General features: G+C 35.3%; 1 protein-coding gene across 7 annotated transcripts in view; it reads right to left on the bottom strand.

Annotated features, from left to right (window-relative positions):
* The window catches only part of LOC144968140 (tyrosine-protein phosphatase 10D-like), an 85,012-nt gene that overhangs the window by 13,699 nt on the left and 53,518 nt on the right, over positions 1 to 17,795 (bottom strand). For 4 of the 7 annotated variants that reach the window (XM_078906158.1, XM_078906155.1, XM_078906153.1 and 1 more), the window contains 12 exons: positions 17,016 to 17,079; positions 15,915 to 16,047; positions 15,337 to 15,453; positions 13,827 to 14,074; positions 12,798 to 12,809; positions 7,312 to 7,492; positions 5,680 to 5,764; positions 3,911 to 4,078; positions 3,282 to 3,416; positions 2,496 to 2,618; positions 1,834 to 1,982; positions 839 to 974 (listed from right to left, as the gene is read on the bottom strand). In XM_078906158.1, coding sequence (XP_078762284.1) covers positions 839 to 974; positions 1,834 to 1,982; positions 2,496 to 2,618; positions 3,282 to 3,416; positions 3,911 to 4,078; positions 5,680 to 5,764; positions 7,312 to 7,492; positions 12,798 to 12,809; positions 13,827 to 14,074; positions 15,337 to 15,453; positions 15,915 to 16,047; positions 17,016 to 17,079 — 1,551 coding nt within the window. The remainder of the gene's footprint in view (positions 1 to 838; positions 975 to 1,833; positions 1,983 to 2,495; positions 2,619 to 3,281; positions 3,417 to 3,910; positions 4,079 to 5,679; positions 5,765 to 7,311; positions 7,493 to 12,797; positions 12,810 to 13,826; positions 14,075 to 15,336; positions 15,454 to 15,914; positions 16,048 to 17,015; positions 17,080 to 17,795) is intronic. The other 3 variants (XM_078906159.1, XM_078906157.1, XM_078906154.1) reach the window with 1 other exon arrangement.

The following is a 17,795-nucleotide window of genomic DNA, read 5'->3' as shown; positions in this document are numbered from 1 at the left end:
AAAACATACAAGCGAAAAATACTCTTGTAACTCAACTCGTGGCCTAAAACGCTGAAAACAAGGTGATGAAAGTTGTCAGTTGATTTGGAGATCAAACCATTTAAAGTGTGAAAATATTGTTATCCTAAAGCAGACCTGCCTACTACTACGATAAAAATGTGTAGAATTACAAAATTTTGCCGCCAATTTCAGAACTTCATGAGCATCTCTAAATAACTAAACCTTATTGAAAATGAAAGTTGATGACATAATACGTACATTGTTGAGGATTTTGGAGTATTTAATCCTTGTCATGGTAAACTGTTGATTTTTAAAGTTAACTATAATGATTACAATTTTTGTCTTCCAAAAATTACGAATGTTTAGATTTTCAAGTAGGCAGGTCTGTCCTAAAGTGTACTTTTTCTTTACTCTGAAGGTTTCGAGATATCATAAGAAATTAGTGTAGAAATCAGAATATCAAAATGTAAAATAAACTCTTTGAAAATAAAGACTCAAGATTAAAACTCGTTATTCATATTGGACTTTTCAAAATTACTATTGTGTAGAGAAATTGCTTGTGAGTATTGTATATATCAAATAAGAAAAACAAAAACTAAAACGGAGAGAAAAAAAAAATACATCTCTCACATTATCTCTCTCTCTCCATCCCATACCCCCTCCCCCTTCTCTCTCATAATTTCAATACATGATATTATCTTATAGATGAATACAGATACAATCAAATACATCCTATTACTCTTCATATAAACGTGCAATAGATAAAAATAATAGGAAAGAAAAGGGTAAAAGCTGTTTTTAACAGAAAGGAGAAAATAAACTCTAAAATAAGATTTACCTCTGTCTGTACCATGAGCACCCTCTCTTTACGAAGTTTGTAGACGATGCTAAAAATGTCCACTTCGTCTTTCTCTCTGATGAGTTGTAGGAGATGATCTAGGACGATAAATGTACCTGATCTACCCACACCAGCACTATTGGAAAATGTACAGAAAAGAGAAATAATATTAAAGTAAAGACATTTTGTATTTGAAGGGGAGTTAGACATTTGATTCATTTGCTTTATTGTAAATTTTTGTTGGTGTTGTTCTTAATTATGTAGTTGTAGTAGTTGTTGTGGTGGTGTTTATTTTTGTAGTTGTTGTTGTTCTTCTTGAATTTTAGACATTCTTAAATAAAAGACCTCATTCAGAAGAGCCAGTTTTGGGTGTATTTATTCATTAAAAAAAAAAAAATAGAGTTAGGGGTTAAAATTGTTGCCTACAGCCTATGTTAAATTTTTGCCCATGAGCAAAGAATCACTGGCAAATATAAACGTTATAAAACTATATTTTAAAGATTCATATGTAGACTAACTTGCAAAACTTTTTTTGTTTAAGGGTAAATTTATCACCCGTTTGACTCAAATGATTATTCATAAAATCTGCAAAGGTATAATGATTGGTCATTTATTGATGTTGGGAATCGCCATATGGCTGCCCTATTGCCAAATTCATTTGCACGCACCTACAGATTTTATTACCAGACCTAGTTTGATTGTTGATGGCTCAAAAGATTTGTCTCATTCTATGTTTAGTTCCACAATGCAGTAGTTTAATAATCAAAATAGATATGTGTCTGTCTGTAATAGCCTATATTTCCATGTAAATATTGCAGGTTCTCCATTAGTATTTCAAAACAACCTAAATGTCCAAATCTGATCATTTTGACTACTTCTTAATTTCTATCATCTCGTTCATTCCAAAATAATACCAAACTGACATAGTGAATCACAAATAAAAAAATTAAAAAAATATTTAATTAGATCATTTTCCAGAGCAAAAGCTGTCCGACCTGCAGTGCAATATGATGGGTCCACCCTCTCGTATCAGCTTTTCCCTGACTGTTCTGACAAATCGTATGAGACTAGCTGGGTCTTTAGGAACGCCGAAATCTGGCCATACACGGTAATGGAAATGTCGTACTTGTCTTGATTGTTCTCCCTGGGAATAGAAATGGAAGATAAATAAAAATAGAAATAAATATATAAATCAACAAATAAATAAATATATAAACAAATAAAGAAATAAACAAATAAATAAATAAAAATTTTTAAAAATATAAATATGAATAAATAAATAAATAAATATATGAATTTTTAAAAATAATAAATAAATAAAAATAAATAAATAAATAAATAAATAAATAAATAAATAAATAAATAAATAAATAAATAAATAAATAAATAAATAAATATAAGTTTATACTTATATAGAACATTCCATATATTTACCAAGCTCATTGTGCTTCAAAGGGCTTCATTTATTCCCTTAAGCACACCATTCAAAACTATAATATATCCATTCGACCTCACAGGTCCCAGGTTTCAGAGTTTTTTGCCAAGAGGAGGGTCATTTAAATTGATCATTATTTGAAAGACGAGTTTTCTGGCCAAATTTTTAAAGAAGTGTCTTTCTGAAGTACGGCAGTTAACCGGTTAATGTAAAACAACTTACATGGGAAACCTTAAACTCTACAATGGTCCAATCTGGCATGTGCGTCTCATTAAGAATAACCACCTGTAGGTCGCCGTAAAATTTAGGCTCGGAATCACTAGGCCAATAATGGTCACTCTTTTCCTGCAAGAAGAAGAAAAAAATAAACCCTGATGATGTAACGATTTTATAAACATATAATCAAACAACTTCTTTTGTTTTTTGTTTGTTTGTTGCTTTAGGTCTCTTCCAACACAATTGAGGTTATATGAGAGACCGCTGAAACAAAAAAACAAGCAATCTAACAAAAATAGTACAAATGTAAATCAAAATCATAACCTAAAGATACCATAAGCTAAATTATAAATAACCAAGAACAAACAGGCAGAAGATTTACAGAAAAAAAAAATCCCCTGTCAAAAATACAATCACAAACCAAAGAAGCAGAATAGGCTAGTAAAGAGAAGAAGAAACGACATCACTATCGGATCGTACACCCATGCGAACATCATAGGTATATGATTCAAGGGTGATGCTCCCATCCAACCACCCGCAAACAACTTCTTAATGTATGTAGTAGATGAACTGAGAAGCAAGATAGGCAGAAAAAATCTCCACTACACACAAGATCTGTACCAATCCCCTTGGTCGTAAGGTGAGTGCTCTACCAACTGGGTTGTTAGGACCTCTAATGGGTGTGGTGGTGGCTTTGAGGAATGACTGACTATATTACAGAAAATAAAAAAGATGTAATTCCAAAAAAAAAAAAAAAAAAAAATAATCAAGCAATTTTGAAAATGTCCTTACCCTGCCTTTTTCTTGGCAACGAGTCAACATGACAATGTTTCGACTACATTGTTCCCACAGCATTCTCCAGAAATCATCCCTAGTGGCTGGCAGAGGACCTTGGGTGGCTATGTACTCACGCTTGGAATTGTAGCCCTGGTGAAAGAAAAAACCAAAAGTTACCATGAGAGAAACAACAACTAGAGTCTAATTTTCAAACAGGAAATGAAGAGCGGGCAAGGTCATAGAGTGGTCAACCAATCACATTCATAAAATTCATTTTTATATTAAAACCACAATGTGTTGGCTTATTATACAGCACTTCCCAAAAAGTAAGTGTGGTTGTCATATTGTGATTTATGGGTTTTTAGGAAAATTAACAGCAATTTTTTTTTGCAAATTTTGCTGTGTTTAGCTTGCAAAATTTGGATTTATTTTTGGAAAAAAACTGCCTTGCCAGAATAATTTTTTTGGTTTCAACCCATTATATTGACTGGGAAAACATGTCTTATTGAGTAAAATGCAGATTAAATTTTAGGATATTTTTAAACACAGGTTTACTACAAAGATTTATCTACAAACAAAAAACCCCTGAGAAAATGGAATATCTGAGAAAATGATTATCTAGTGACTGTATAAACCAGACTTACCGGCATATAATTAGCATTGATGTAGTCAGATCCCTCCTCGTCGTCTGTGGGCAACAATTTCACTCTAGAGTGGTCGTACGGTAAGATGTTGGTAAATCGATTCTTGGGACGATTCGGGGGGAACTCGGCAGCCAGGGTGGGCTGGTCACGACCAACCTCCTTCAAATCCTATAAAAAAATAATATGAAAATGGCTTGATAATCTAAGAATCTCAAATGAGGACCTGAGAGCGAGAGCTGCAGTAGAGTCTCTGGAGAGTCTCATTAAAAGGACAAGATGGAAATGGTTGGGGCATGTCTGTCGCAGAGCTGATGAAACATTCATAAAGAAGGCTCTGCGATGGACACCCCAGGAAAAGAGGAAGCGAGACCGCCCCAAGGAGACTTGGAGACGTACCGTGGAAAGGACCTAAAACAGAGAGGTCTGTTCCTCGAGATGGCCCCAAGAATAGCTGCTGACAGGACCAGGTGGAGATCCCTTGCATTAGCTCAAGTGTCAGCAGGCCCGGAGAGGATTGAGTGAGTGAGTTGATAATCTAATACTTCTATTTATCTGAAATGTGGAAGCATGAAAAAAACAAAAACATAGCAGAGTTGGATGTGTGATTATGACATTGTAAAATGTCATGTGATCCTCTGTTTCGAGGGGTTTCTTACGACAACACAAAGATGAATAAATAGAAGAAGATCACTAAGGGAAAAAAAATTGTGTGTGCATTTTGTTGACAACTAGCAGGTATTATTTTTTAGAATGTGTCAATGAACCCACTAGAAATATCTAAGTTGTAAATTCTCTCGACAGCTTGTTTATCGACTAAAATTATTCAACTTTACCATGCCTTACCATTACCTTAGGAACCAAATACTTGAATTAAAAATTAATTTATTTCCTTGAAAACAGAGATTTGATTAAAAATTATAGAATGAGAAATTATCATATGACCTGAATTGAATTGAGTCGGATTTTAAAATGTTTTAAACGTATCATGCCAACAGTTCTCTTCAAGCCTCAAACACAAGGCAAATAAACACCAAAACATTGTACATGTACAAGCATCAACAGGTTGAAAGTTGTCAACAACCAAAATAGTATATCATTATGAATTTTAAAACAATTTCTGGCATCATGAGCTACTGTTTTGATCTTGTGGCATGAGCTGCGCCATTGAACTGGTAGGCCCCTCGTTCAAGTCCAGCTGTTGCTACACAAGGTTGAGTCATTGGAAAAGGCTTTTAACTAACATTCTCTCACCACAAGTGTAAAATGAGAACTTGGCCTCTAACATTGTTGTGTGTGTTAAAAAAAATAATTGTTATGGTGTCTTACAAGGATCAGCATCATGTCTTGTCCTACATGTTAAATGTTGGCTTGTGATCCCTGGCAAAGAGGAGGGTTATCACTCACATGCATTTTATAGTAGTTATTGACAATTTCCATTCATAGCTGGTACAAATGTATGTGTGGCTGGCTGAGAAAACCCGAGAAGATGCACACATTTCATAAATCGAGTCATGTATGCAATGGTGTAGACCACATCTTTCTGATCATTTACCACTTTAAATTTTCTTTCTATGTCTATTAGAACCCAAGTTATGAATTTTTTTCTGAATAAAATTTGCTGCTGTGGTTAACACTTTATCTTCGATTTTGGCTCATACCTCAAATCAAAGCTTGCCGCATCTTCCCGGATTTTCTAATCCTGCCTCACATATCAGTTTAAAATGGTCCATGTAACACTATACATGAACGTAAATCTTTTTAGCCTTTACCTCATATTCTTCTGCATATTTGAAGTCCGAATCGGCAGCCATTTTCCTCACATGGTCAGTGAAGAATGAAAGCTTCACAGGACGACTGAAATCATTTTTTTTAAAAAAGAAGATAAAAAGATAGTTCAGTTACTTAAATATTCTGAAACACATTATAAAAGCAACAGCACTATTCATGGTATCATATTTATCACTTATTCTTTGTACAATTGTCTTAACCCTCATTCTGTTTTTGTTTGTTTTTAAGAGGTTTACGGCATTTGCAACACAATAAGGCTATATCAGTGCCAGTAAAAAGGAAAAAAAAATTGGATAGTAGAAAGTTATAGAATAATTACAATTAAAGCACCCAAGAAAAGGTAAGACAAATGGGGAATTGGTTCAAACAGGGAACAGATGTAGATTCCAAGAGCATATCATCAAAGTTTGAGATCACATTAAAGTCTCATCCTGACACAAACACAAGTCCCCACTAAGAGGAATACACATGAATATTTACAAATCATATATAATATGTAAATAAAACATAATACAGTGCATTACAGAGAGATGATTTACAAAAAAATTATCATTTCCCAAAACTCTAACTATACATTCGACTTTCTTGCAACACTAAAAATATTAGATGACAATATAGAAGGAATGAAATGGACGTCACTCAGCTCTTTGTTACTGTTTTTAGACAGCCATGCGAGAATTTTACCTAAATGCATAGCATAAATCTACTTCAATACAGTTAGATAGAAATGAATGATGGAAAGAGGACTCAGATCCTTTTCCTTCTTAACAAATACATTTTAGCAGCATAATATTTACCTCCATGAAATAATTGAGGAGTTTCTGTGTTTTTATTTTTAAAATGTGATATAGATGAACTAAGTGCAGCTATGTGGTCTAGTGCTATGATGCTCGACTTCAGACTGGAAGGGCCAGGGTTTGTGTGTCCTGTTCTAAGCAGCACATAGTTGAGTCCTTGGGAAAGGCTATTTACTAATAGTTTCTCATTGTACTAAGGTGTAAAATGAGTACCTGGCCGTTAACAGTGTTATCTCGGTTGGAAAATATTGTCATATTACCTCACGCGTACTATGTCTCGTCCTGCATGTTAAATGTTGCTGTTGGGTGAGGGCCTCTTGAAAAGCGCTTTGAGTACATTTGGTGGATATTGCGCAGTTTCCGTTTATTTCTTTTTCCCCCCAAGTCATACAAGGATAAAGACTTTCTATTTTTTAATACAATTATTAGTATTGCCATATTGTTTTGTTAGGTTTATTAAGCATTTTTTTCTTTCATGTATGTTGCCATCAGATTGTGTGATTTATTGGCGAAAGCCTTAACCCTCCCCTTACCACCCATAGGAAAATCATCACATTTGTTACATTTGATGCAGCCAACAATTTTCTTACTCTAATTTCATTTTGTTATAGTTACAGCTATAAAAACTCGACAATGTGTTGCAGAGTTAATTTTTCTGAACAAAATATAGAATATACTCATTACTATTCTGTTTCAAAAATCTATTTTTGTGTTGGGTGAGTTTGAAGTTTCGAGTAAAATTCTGCAAATAGCTGATAAGGAGAGAGTTAAAGTAACTTTGAAACTTGAAACTGTAAAAGAGACAAGAACTAGAACCTGAATTTGTTCATGGTCGATTGTTCCCAGCTAGCACGAGGGCCGGCATGTTTAGTTGCCTTTTTGGGCCGTCGTCTTTTCTTGAGGACGACAACAGCAACTATGACAGCGACAACAACCAGAGCGACTAGGGTTCCCACTACTCCACCAATGATTCTGCCACTACTTGAAGAACTCTCACCTGTCGAAAATGAAAAAAAAAATCAAAATAGAGAGCAGCTCTCGAGATGATGTTGATAACTCATAGAAATATTTATTTTTCAGAAAAAAGAATACAGTTATCTCTTATGATACACACATAACTATAAACAACAATAGTAATATGAAATCAAATTCCTCCCCCCCCCCTCACTCTCTCTCTTTCTCTCTCTCTCTCTTTCTTTCTCTCCCTCATTCTGGTCGAGGAGATGATGATGATGATGATGATGATGATGATGATGATGATGTGTGATGATAATGATGATGACGATGACGATGATGATTGACAATATGATGATAATAATGAGGTAAAATGTGGGATATCCAGTAGCTGGTTATGAAAATAATTCATGCTTTAAACATTTCCTGTAAATGAGTTGACCACATTCTGGCACACAAAGAGATAATCAGCTTTATCAAGTCATAAAATAGCTACGACATGATCAACGACAGAGTGAAATTTCAAGAGGGAATAAAAGGGAGAAACAAGAAAAACTAATACAGAGTTTGATGACGATATGAAGCACTTAAATCACTTAACCTAACACCGACTATATCCGTAGTTTACCCGGGTTACTTTTACCCCATGGCTATTTGTTACATTTTTATGAGACAAATTATAGGCGTAGTATCAAAGCTAATGTTTTTAGTTTGTTTTTTTTTTGCATATTAATGGTAGTTGAATAAAACTAACTATGTACATGCTCATTTTTAATACATTTTTTCCAATTTTGAAAAGTAGCAAACATCGCTAGGACTGAATGAGTTAATTCTCTTGAAATTCAACATGAATGCAAACTGTGAATCAATGTTCATACATTATTTTTGTTGTTAGCTGAAGAAGGGTTTTGAGCCCGAAACATTCAGTGATTGGTATTTTGTTCTTATTTTTGAAGCTGTTATATTCATTTTTTAAAAATTACTATCTACAGTCCACAGCTTCTAGCAGCTTAGAATCATTGGGGGGGGGGGGGGGGGGGGGGGGAGAGAGAGAGAGATAAGTAAATTTTATGGTGTGAATGAACAGCAAAAACGTTCATATTTATGATTTTGTTTTTTTCTTATCCACGAATTGTCATCCATTTCAACCTGACATCAGAAATACCAGTGGGAAACCATTGGTCACAGTTGAACCAATTTGTTGGATTGCTCATTCACATGAATCAGAGAGAGAGAGAGAGAGAGAGAGATTTGTTTGTTTGTTGCTTTAGGTCTCTTCCAACACAATTGAGGTTATATGAGAGACCGCTGAAACAAAAAAACAAGCAATCTAACAAAAATAGTACAAATGTCAATCAAAATCATAACCTAAAGATATAAGCTAAATTATAAATAACCAAGAACAAACAGGCAGAGGATTTACAGGAAAAAAAAATATCCCCTGTCAAAAATACAATCACAAACCAAAGAAGCAGGATAGGCTAGTAAAGAGAAGAAGAAACGACATCACTATCGGATCGTACACCCATGCGAACATCATAGGTATATGATTCAAGGGTGATGCTCCCATCCAACCACCCGCAGAGAGAGAGAGAGAGAGAGAGAGAGAGAGAGGAGAGAGAGAGAGAGAGAGAGAGAGAGAGAGGAGAGAGAGAGAGAGAGAGAGAGAGGGGGGGGGGAGAGGGAGAGAGAGGAGAGAGAGAGAGAGAGAGAGAGAGAGAGAGAGAGAGAGAGAGAGAGAGAGAGAGAGAGAGAGAGAGAGAGAGAGAGAAGAGAGAGAGAGAGAAGAGAGAGAGAGAGAGAAGAGAGAAGAGAGAGAGAGAGAGAGAGAGAGAGAGAGAGAGAGAGAAAGATATTTCAGAGGGATTGTAGATTACAACCACACTGCATAATCAAGTCATGATATAAAGCTTATTTCGTCCATGCTAATCAATCTCGTATCAATGGCATGCCCTATGCAAACAAACAACTTATACAGTCATTTCAGAAAAGAGAGAGCGATCGATAGATAGATAGAAAGAACAAAAAATAAAGATGAAGCATTTCATCTCAGCTCAAAGCAATATGAATATGGATATTTTTGCAAAGCAGAATAGAAATGGCTTAGCAAACGTCGGATTAAAATATAAAGTAAAGTGGAAAAATAAATATATTGAACTCAAAAGAGAAGACATAATATGTGTTTTCTCTAGTCCATCATAGCATAGACACGACTGATCTCCTCCAACAGTTTATCAAAAAGATGCACTGAAAAAGATAGTTTAAATAATAAATGGCTGATTAGAGGCATTCATTGCAGTACAAAATCTCCTTTATAATATGAGTACAGATGGAACAAAGTTGACATCACTCGGCTCTTTGTTATTGGTTTGGCTCTTTGTTATTGTTTTGGCTCTTTGTTATTGTTTTGGTTCTTTGTTATTGTTTTGGGTCTTTGTTATTATTTTGGCTCCTTGTTATTGTTTTGGCTCCTTGTTATTGCTTTGGCTCTTTGTTATTGTTTTGGTTCTTTGTTATTGTTTTGGGTCTTTGTTATTGTTTTGGCTCTTTGTTATTGTTTTGGGTCCTTGTTATTGTTTTGGCTCTTTGCTATTGGTTTAAGACAGCCATTCTCATGGCTGGTTCTCACTAAATTATTTCAATCAGACTGTAAACGTTAAAGATTACACATAGTTGAGTGTGATGGTTCTTTATAACTGTCGGGTAGATGTTGCAAGTATTTTACCTAAACACATAACACCAATAAGACTAATGATTTATTTACTTGATTTTCAACTATGACACATGAAATCTAATGTAACACGTGTCTTAGAGAAGGAATACGACTGAGATAGGAGTGTGTTTATAATATCACTGTGTGGCTATGTGATGAATACAATCTACATTAAGTCCTGGGGTTTAAATCAGTACTTCAGAAACTTGGCGGTAAAAAGTAGTCCTTCAGAGCTATTCGGCTCATGGAGCCGGAGTTTAATCCTGGTTTATATAGCGTGAAACGGATAATAGCAATTGCTTGCTATCCTCTGGATAGGACGCTAGTCTATCGCACAATACTTTCCACCAAATCTAACAGACTCAGCTACCCATTCACTGCTGGGTGGACAGGGGGTTCAGAAAAAAATTTCGACTGCACCCGGGATCGATCTCGGTCCCTTTGTGTGTGGAGCGAGTGCTCTACCAACTGAGCTCTTGGGATCCCCTTGACGGTAAGCCCATAGGAAAAATATCTTGCACCCGATTTCCTAGACCTCTCGAAGAAAATTGGTGTTAAATTCTGCTTAGATTTCCCAAGTGTACAGCAGCTTAGTTTCACGTTGGAAAATAGAACTAGCATTTAAAATCCAGCAAGTCCTTCTATCATATGCGTTGCATTGTGTGATTAAAAAAGGAAACTGTATAGCACCTAGAACATGTTGCTCAATGATGCAAATATGCACTGAAAAAATGCAATCTTTTGTTTGCTATTTAAAAAAAAATAAAGACAAAAGTTCACAAGTTACTTTGAGATCATAAGCGCTGAGATTCTAATGTTTTTTCTTTTCTTTTTTTTTTTTTTTATAAAAGGTGAATAGCCAAAATGAGGAGTGAAAATAATACACCTGTTTCTTTTTCCACCTGTGAAAATATCAATCAAGAGAAAGAAAAAAAGGATATTTCTACATATTTGAATCCTGCAAAAATATATTTTTAAAAATAATAAAAGAAGCCAAAAACAAAAATTTGAAATAAGAATTTAAAAAACCGAAATGCAGAATTAGGTTTGTTTCTACTGCTTGGTATGATAAAAAGCTCTATAGAGTAATGCTTTTTCAAAATATAACGGATAAACCTCTCCAATAAATAAAAGCAGAGGGGAAAAAATATGGAAGGTGAAGGGGTGAGGATGTAAATAAAATTGTTGGTTATACACAACATGTCACAGGTGTGTACCAAAACCATGGCCGCCAACTTTACAGAGAGCAAATCCAGAACACATAGGCACACTCAACCACATATCAATAATATTCAAGTCTCTATAATGATGGTATGTTTTGAAATAGCACTCCAATACATTGGTTACCTCCCCTGTATTTTCTAAGGTCGATATGTTACAAAAAAAAGTACTCCGTTACATTAGTATCTCATCTGTATTTTCTGAGGTATTTTATGAGATAGCACTCCAATACATTAGTTGCCTCCCCTGTATTTTCTTCGGTATATTAAGAAATTGTACTCCTTTTCATAAAGTCACAACAAGATCTTGACAGCCTCAAAACTCTGGCCCAGGTCAGTGACCAATGGAAACAATTAACAACATGGATGGAGAGAGCAGCTATACTCCTCGAATTTTAAAACTCTTGTGACTGAGTCAAACAATTCTCAGCAAGCCTCACTCAAATCAAACTGCAAGGGTTACAACTATACATAGGTTACCTCCCCTGTATTTTTCTGAGTTTGAAATATTACAAACTTTATCATGAATTACTTAGTGTTAGTAAATATACAATATAACAATATAACCAAATTCTTGAGCAAAGTGAATTAATAATTCAAACAAGCCCTCCATTGAAATATACAGTATATGGGTCTGTGTCAAACAATTTTGATAATATTTCTCTTTCACAGTTTCTTGTGGTTCAAATATAATGTGTGACCTAGACGATTGCCGATATGACAATAGGGGCTCGCAGCACTAATATCGAGTTTCTCCCTGAGGTGGGAGCAAAATCTACCAGGAAATAAAGGTTAATTGGAAGTCCTGGGGTTAATAATTTTTGATGAATTCTGGATCGTTTTAAATGGCCGGTGATGAGGGTTAAAGTTTTCTGGCCAAAATGTTTTTAAAAAGCTGTTTTATCATTGTCTGATTGGACTGTTTTCTAGTATTTAGCCCCGAGAACCTGATGCAAACAAAATCCTTCCAGTAGTTTCTTTTTGTATTGATGTTGATGTTGGGAAAAGGACCTTTTGACACAGTCTCAAATGTAGCACTTGTCATCAAAATCTTCAATTTAAATAAATCATGACATACAAGCTGGGACTGCGTTTAAAATTACTCTGAACTAGGGAATTAGACAACTGAAATTGGGTGAAGATGGGGTTAGATCACACCTGCACAGTGAGTAAAAATAATAAGCTGAAAACTTCACTTTTATTTGTGTGTTTAGCGTGTATGTGCCTCTGTATGTGTGAATGTGTCTTGTGTATGTGATGCGTACACACATATATATTTTGTATAAAGCCTGTGTAGAAAAAAAAATGGATATTAATCGTAAGCAATACATCAGTTAGTAAAATAAAATGTCCACTCTACAATCTACAACATCCTAGATACTAACACACACACACACACAAACGCTTCGCCTTACCATGTGAACCATCTGTAGATTCAATTGAATGAATTCTGTCATACAAGTTATCAAATCAAATTCTACCATTACATAAATGGACTAAATCTCAAATAGTCTAAATTGATTCCATAAAATAATATAACCAAATTCTTGAGCAAAATTCAAACAAGCCCTCCATTGAAAATATACAGTAAACGAGTCTGTGCCAAACAGCCTCAATACAAATTGACATCAATACTGATTCAAGAATCATAGATACGATTTTGCTTTCAGTTTCTCAGGGTTCAAATATAATATGGGATCTAGAATTATAGACAGGGCTGACGGATGGCCACAGCGAATCAGGTTTATATTATTTAATATTTATCATTCTTTAATTTTTTTTTTTTATTTCAAAAATAATTTCTTCCTATTCTAGTCTTTTTGGGGTTTTTTTTGGTTTATCATAACTGATGAATTTTCAAGGGGGTGGGGATGGGAGGAGGATGTGTCAGAGTATTAGTAGTGTCTGACAACGTGGAGTGAGGTTCTATTAGGCCAATTATGAAGTCGAAATTGGTCACAAAGAACTCTGGCCATCTGGCAGCACTGATTTTAGAGCCTGTCTTGAAAAGAATAGCAAGAATAGCCTCTCAGAGTGACGAAAAATATTTAGACAAAGTATCAACTTTGTCCATACTTTTTTCAATGATCCAAGCTATTTTCTTGGTGCTAAATCTCTGATTTTTTAATTATTTTCCATTAATAATAATAATAATAATAATATAATAATAATAATAATAATAATAATAATAATAATAATAATAATAATAATAATAATGCTGAAAACTTCTAAAGCATTATAACTCCGAGACACCAGACTCGAAGCGTTTAAACCCAGAGAAGGCACGGATAAAAACTAAATCCATCAATAGTTCCTCAAAATAAATTAACACTGATGTCGTTTGTGTCGAAGCCTTACAAAAACGTTTTGTCACACAAATACACATATGCCTCAAACTATATAATAAACTTAATACTAAAAATTAAACCTATATTGATCTTTACCTGTCTTTATCTTCTCTGAGTAAGCTGTATCCTGATACTGGCCTGACGCGGTAAAACCCCTAAGTTTCACATAGTAGGTGGTGCCTTCCGACAAGGGACCATTGCAAGAGGATTGTCCCTGGCATTCCGATTCCGTTTGAGCTCCTACAACAAATTCTCGGGTCAAAAGGTCGTTTTTTACAGCACGTCGCTTTCTGGAAGTTCCACTGATGCCACATGACGATCCAGCAGTGAAGAAGTCTGTACATCTGAAAATAATCAATCAATTTTATTTACATGTTCATTTTCTTAAAACGGTATTATATATATATATATATGAGTGTTGGTGGGTACTTGTAGGTATGAGAGTGCTCGATAATTTAGGTTAGAGCATATAAAAATAAATAAATTCACTCACATATTTTTAGCCAAAACAAACGTTTCTATGTCCTCCATTTCATCAGTTGGCATTTATCCAAAGAATCCGTAGGAATGGAGGACATAGAAACGATTGTTTCGGCTAAAAATATGTGAGTGAATTTATTTTATATATATAGATGCACAAAAATATGAACATATGTAGGCTCTAGCATTATGTAGGGGTAATTGAATGATAACAAACAAGTTAAAACAATTATAGATTTGAAATTTGTTTGTTTTTTGCCTAAAATCATCATTCATTTCAGGCTTACATACTAACTTATCAGAACCAACGACCAGCTGAGCTCTAATCCTTCAGTTTTGTGCCATGACATAGAAGCTAGAAGTCTTTTGTAGTTGATACAGTGTGTTATTCATTTCAGGCAAAACCAAAATGGTTCCTTACCTGAACAAGGACACAAAGTCACATAGTCCCTCAGAGCCATTGGGCCCAAGGAGCCGGAGTTTATCCAGGTTTCTATAGCATGAAACGGACAATAGCAATTGCTTGCTATCCTTTAGATAGGACACTAGTCTATCGCAAAGTACTTTCCGCCAAATCTAACAGACTCAGCTTTCCATTTACTGCTGGGTGGACAGGAGGGGTCAGAAAAAAAATCCCGACTGCACCCGGGATCGGTCTCGGTCACTTTGCCTGTGAAGCGAGTGCTCTACCAACTGAGTTATCGGGACCTTGAGGTGACTATACAGTGCGTTATTCATTTCAGGCAAAACCAAAATGGTCCCTTACCTTAACAAGGACACACAGTCGCAAAGAAAGGATAAATAACCTAGGAGGAATAGAAGAGAGTGTAAGAGTGTGTAATTATAAAGCCCAGGGGCAATGAATGTTTGCCTATAAGTAGTTGTTCAGGCCCATGGAGCTGGAGTTTATTCCAGTTTCTATAGCGTGAAAAGGTAAATAGTAATCGCATGCTAGTCTATTGCAAAGTACGTTCTGCCAGATCTAACAGACTCAGCTACCCAATCATTGCTGGGTGGACATGGGGTTCAGAAAAAATCTCAACTGCACTCGGGATCGATCTAAGTCCCTTTACATGTGAGCTATTGGGAACCCCAATGTTTGCACAGATTTCAGATGGGGACTTACTGTGTGACAGCCTCATAGACAAGAATATCTTTATCCTTCTTGGCATCTTCCCAGGTTGGCAATGTGCGACTGCTGTCATCGGCATCAGGATCTCGGGAGACAATCACTGAGTAGTATCTGAATATCAAGAAGGAGAGAAGAAGAAAAAAAAAAGGATCTAAGCATTATTTGACAGACATTTTTTCCAAAGTCTATATCAAAATGTTAATGTTCCTTTCATCCTTTTTGGAGTATTTATTGAACCACTATGGGACTAGTAGAGCTCTTATTTGAGTCGACCCTCAGGGCAGTGCAAAGTTTAGTCCATAAAAAAGACTCTTTACTCATATTCTCTCTTTTTGCACTGAGGTGTCAAATGAGTATCTTGTGTAAAACATTGTAAAAATGCCTTACAGACGTGATGTCTTATCCAACATGTTGGTTTGGGTCAAGCACTTTGAGGGCAGTCAGTGGATATTGCGGGGAATAAAAACTCACGTTCATTTCTTTTCTTTTTTCACAATCTCAAACTGATTAGACTCTATTCAATAACATATCTTACTCTTGCCATTATCCCTTCCTTTTACCAGCAATCTCACCTGACATAACCAGCCTCGGCGCTGAATGGATTGATGAACTTGAGAGAGAAACTCTTCTGGGAGATGTCCTTGCCAGCGTCTGGCTCAGTGGGTTTGCTGCTGTCAGGTGTTATGTTGGATTTGAATGTTGGACCTAAGGATATAGATTATCAGAATCAGGATTTCATCAAGTGGAATCAATGAACTTTAAAAAGTAGTAATATTGTTGTATCAGTGTTGTATTGGAAGATCATGGGTTCGAGCCTCAATCGGAACATAGTTGAGTCCTTGGAAAAGGCTCTTTACTCACATTCTACATCATACTCAGATGTAAAATGAGTACCTGGCCGTCAACAGCATTCTCTCTGTTGGAAAAAAATTGTAATATCGCCTAACAGGCATCATGTCTTGTTCTACATGTTACGTGTTGCTGTTGGTCAGGGAACATTTGTAAAGCGCTTTGAGCATGTTTAGTGGATATTGCGCTATATATAAAAGTTAATTTTTTTTTAAAATCAAGACAATTGAAAGAATAGGGAAAGAAAAATAGAATGAAAAAAAACTATATATGGTTTAATGTCAAGATATCATTTTGATGGATTTATTTTTTAAATCTCTTTAAAATTTCAAAATTTTAAGTTTCAGAACTTTAAGACAGTCAACTTGAAAAGGTTCAAACGACGATCATAATAGTACAACTGTACTATACATACTCAAACAAAGACAAAACATTGTTCCTTTAATATCTGCAAAGCAATGTCAACAGCAAGACCTACAATCAACACAATATGATGGGAATTTTTTTAATTGGTTATTGGGCGTCTCAACATTACAAGATGATCTGAATTAGTCAAGACGAACTGTAGGGAAACATTGATTTTCAGAATTCTTCTGAATGAATGACTAATGTATTTCAATGAATCCACATCTGCAAAACCAAATTCAAGGAAATCTAAAGAACAGGATAAGTGATAGTGATAGTGGATTGTTGTTTTAGTCTTCGCTAAGAAGTGATCAGAATTCTTTGCCCAAAGTGTAACCATTTTTCATTCTTTTTTTTATGTACATTCAGAACAAACCTTTTGTTACATTACATGGCATGTGATAAGTAAAATGACTTACTAGCAGTTTTCATGGTGATGTCAACATGGGCAGATGGTCCATCAGCTACTGTTTTTGCAAACACCTGAAAACAAAATAAACAACAACAACAACAAAAATTATTATTTTATAAAATAAATAAATAAATAAATAAATAAAAACATAAAAACATTAATAAAATTTATCTTTAGAGTATGTTTCGAGCTAACTCAGGTGTCAGCCGCACAGTAGCATTGGAAAATGAGCAATAGGGGCTAAATTTCTTAAGCAAGGGAAAAAACAAGATGCAAACAGCAGGGTTTAAACTTGGGACCTGAGGTTATTAGTGAAATGCCTTATATTCACTGATACATAAATCAAATATTCCAAAATTATAATAAAATGTCTTTATCACTAAATGATGGAAGAAAGCATCAACCCTGACCACGCAGCTGTTTACAGACTTTCCACATGGAGGGAGTGGGACAATCATGCAAATGAAGCCATTGAAGACCCGAGAGAAGAACTGCCCTACTGAACTGAGCTCCCCAGGAATGAATGGGTAACACTGAACTTGGGAGAACAGCTGGAAGCATGAAAAAGTGGGGGCTGGCTGAGACTAGCTTGTGTACATGTGGATGCCCAGAGCAGACGATGGAGCACATCCTTAGAGAATGCCAGGATGGGCCCAGCTGCACTAACCATGACCTAAGAGTCTGTTCCCCAGATGCTGTGGAGTGGGTTCTGTGTTGGAGCAACAAGCTATGATGACAATGATCACCATTAAATGAAAACAATTTGTTGTGATTTTACGAGCAGACC

This window comes from Berghia stephanieae, chromosome 3 (assembly GCF_034508935.2).
Source record: "Berghia stephanieae isolate SIO BIC M18660-M18661 chromosome 3, UCSD_Bste_1.3, whole genome shotgun sequence".
NCBI classification, from domain to species: Eukaryota; Metazoa; Mollusca; class Gastropoda; order Nudibranchia; family Aeolidiidae; genus Berghia; species Berghia stephanieae.
Note: the sequence above shows the minus strand (reverse complement) of the source record. Positions and strands in the feature narration are given on the sequence as shown.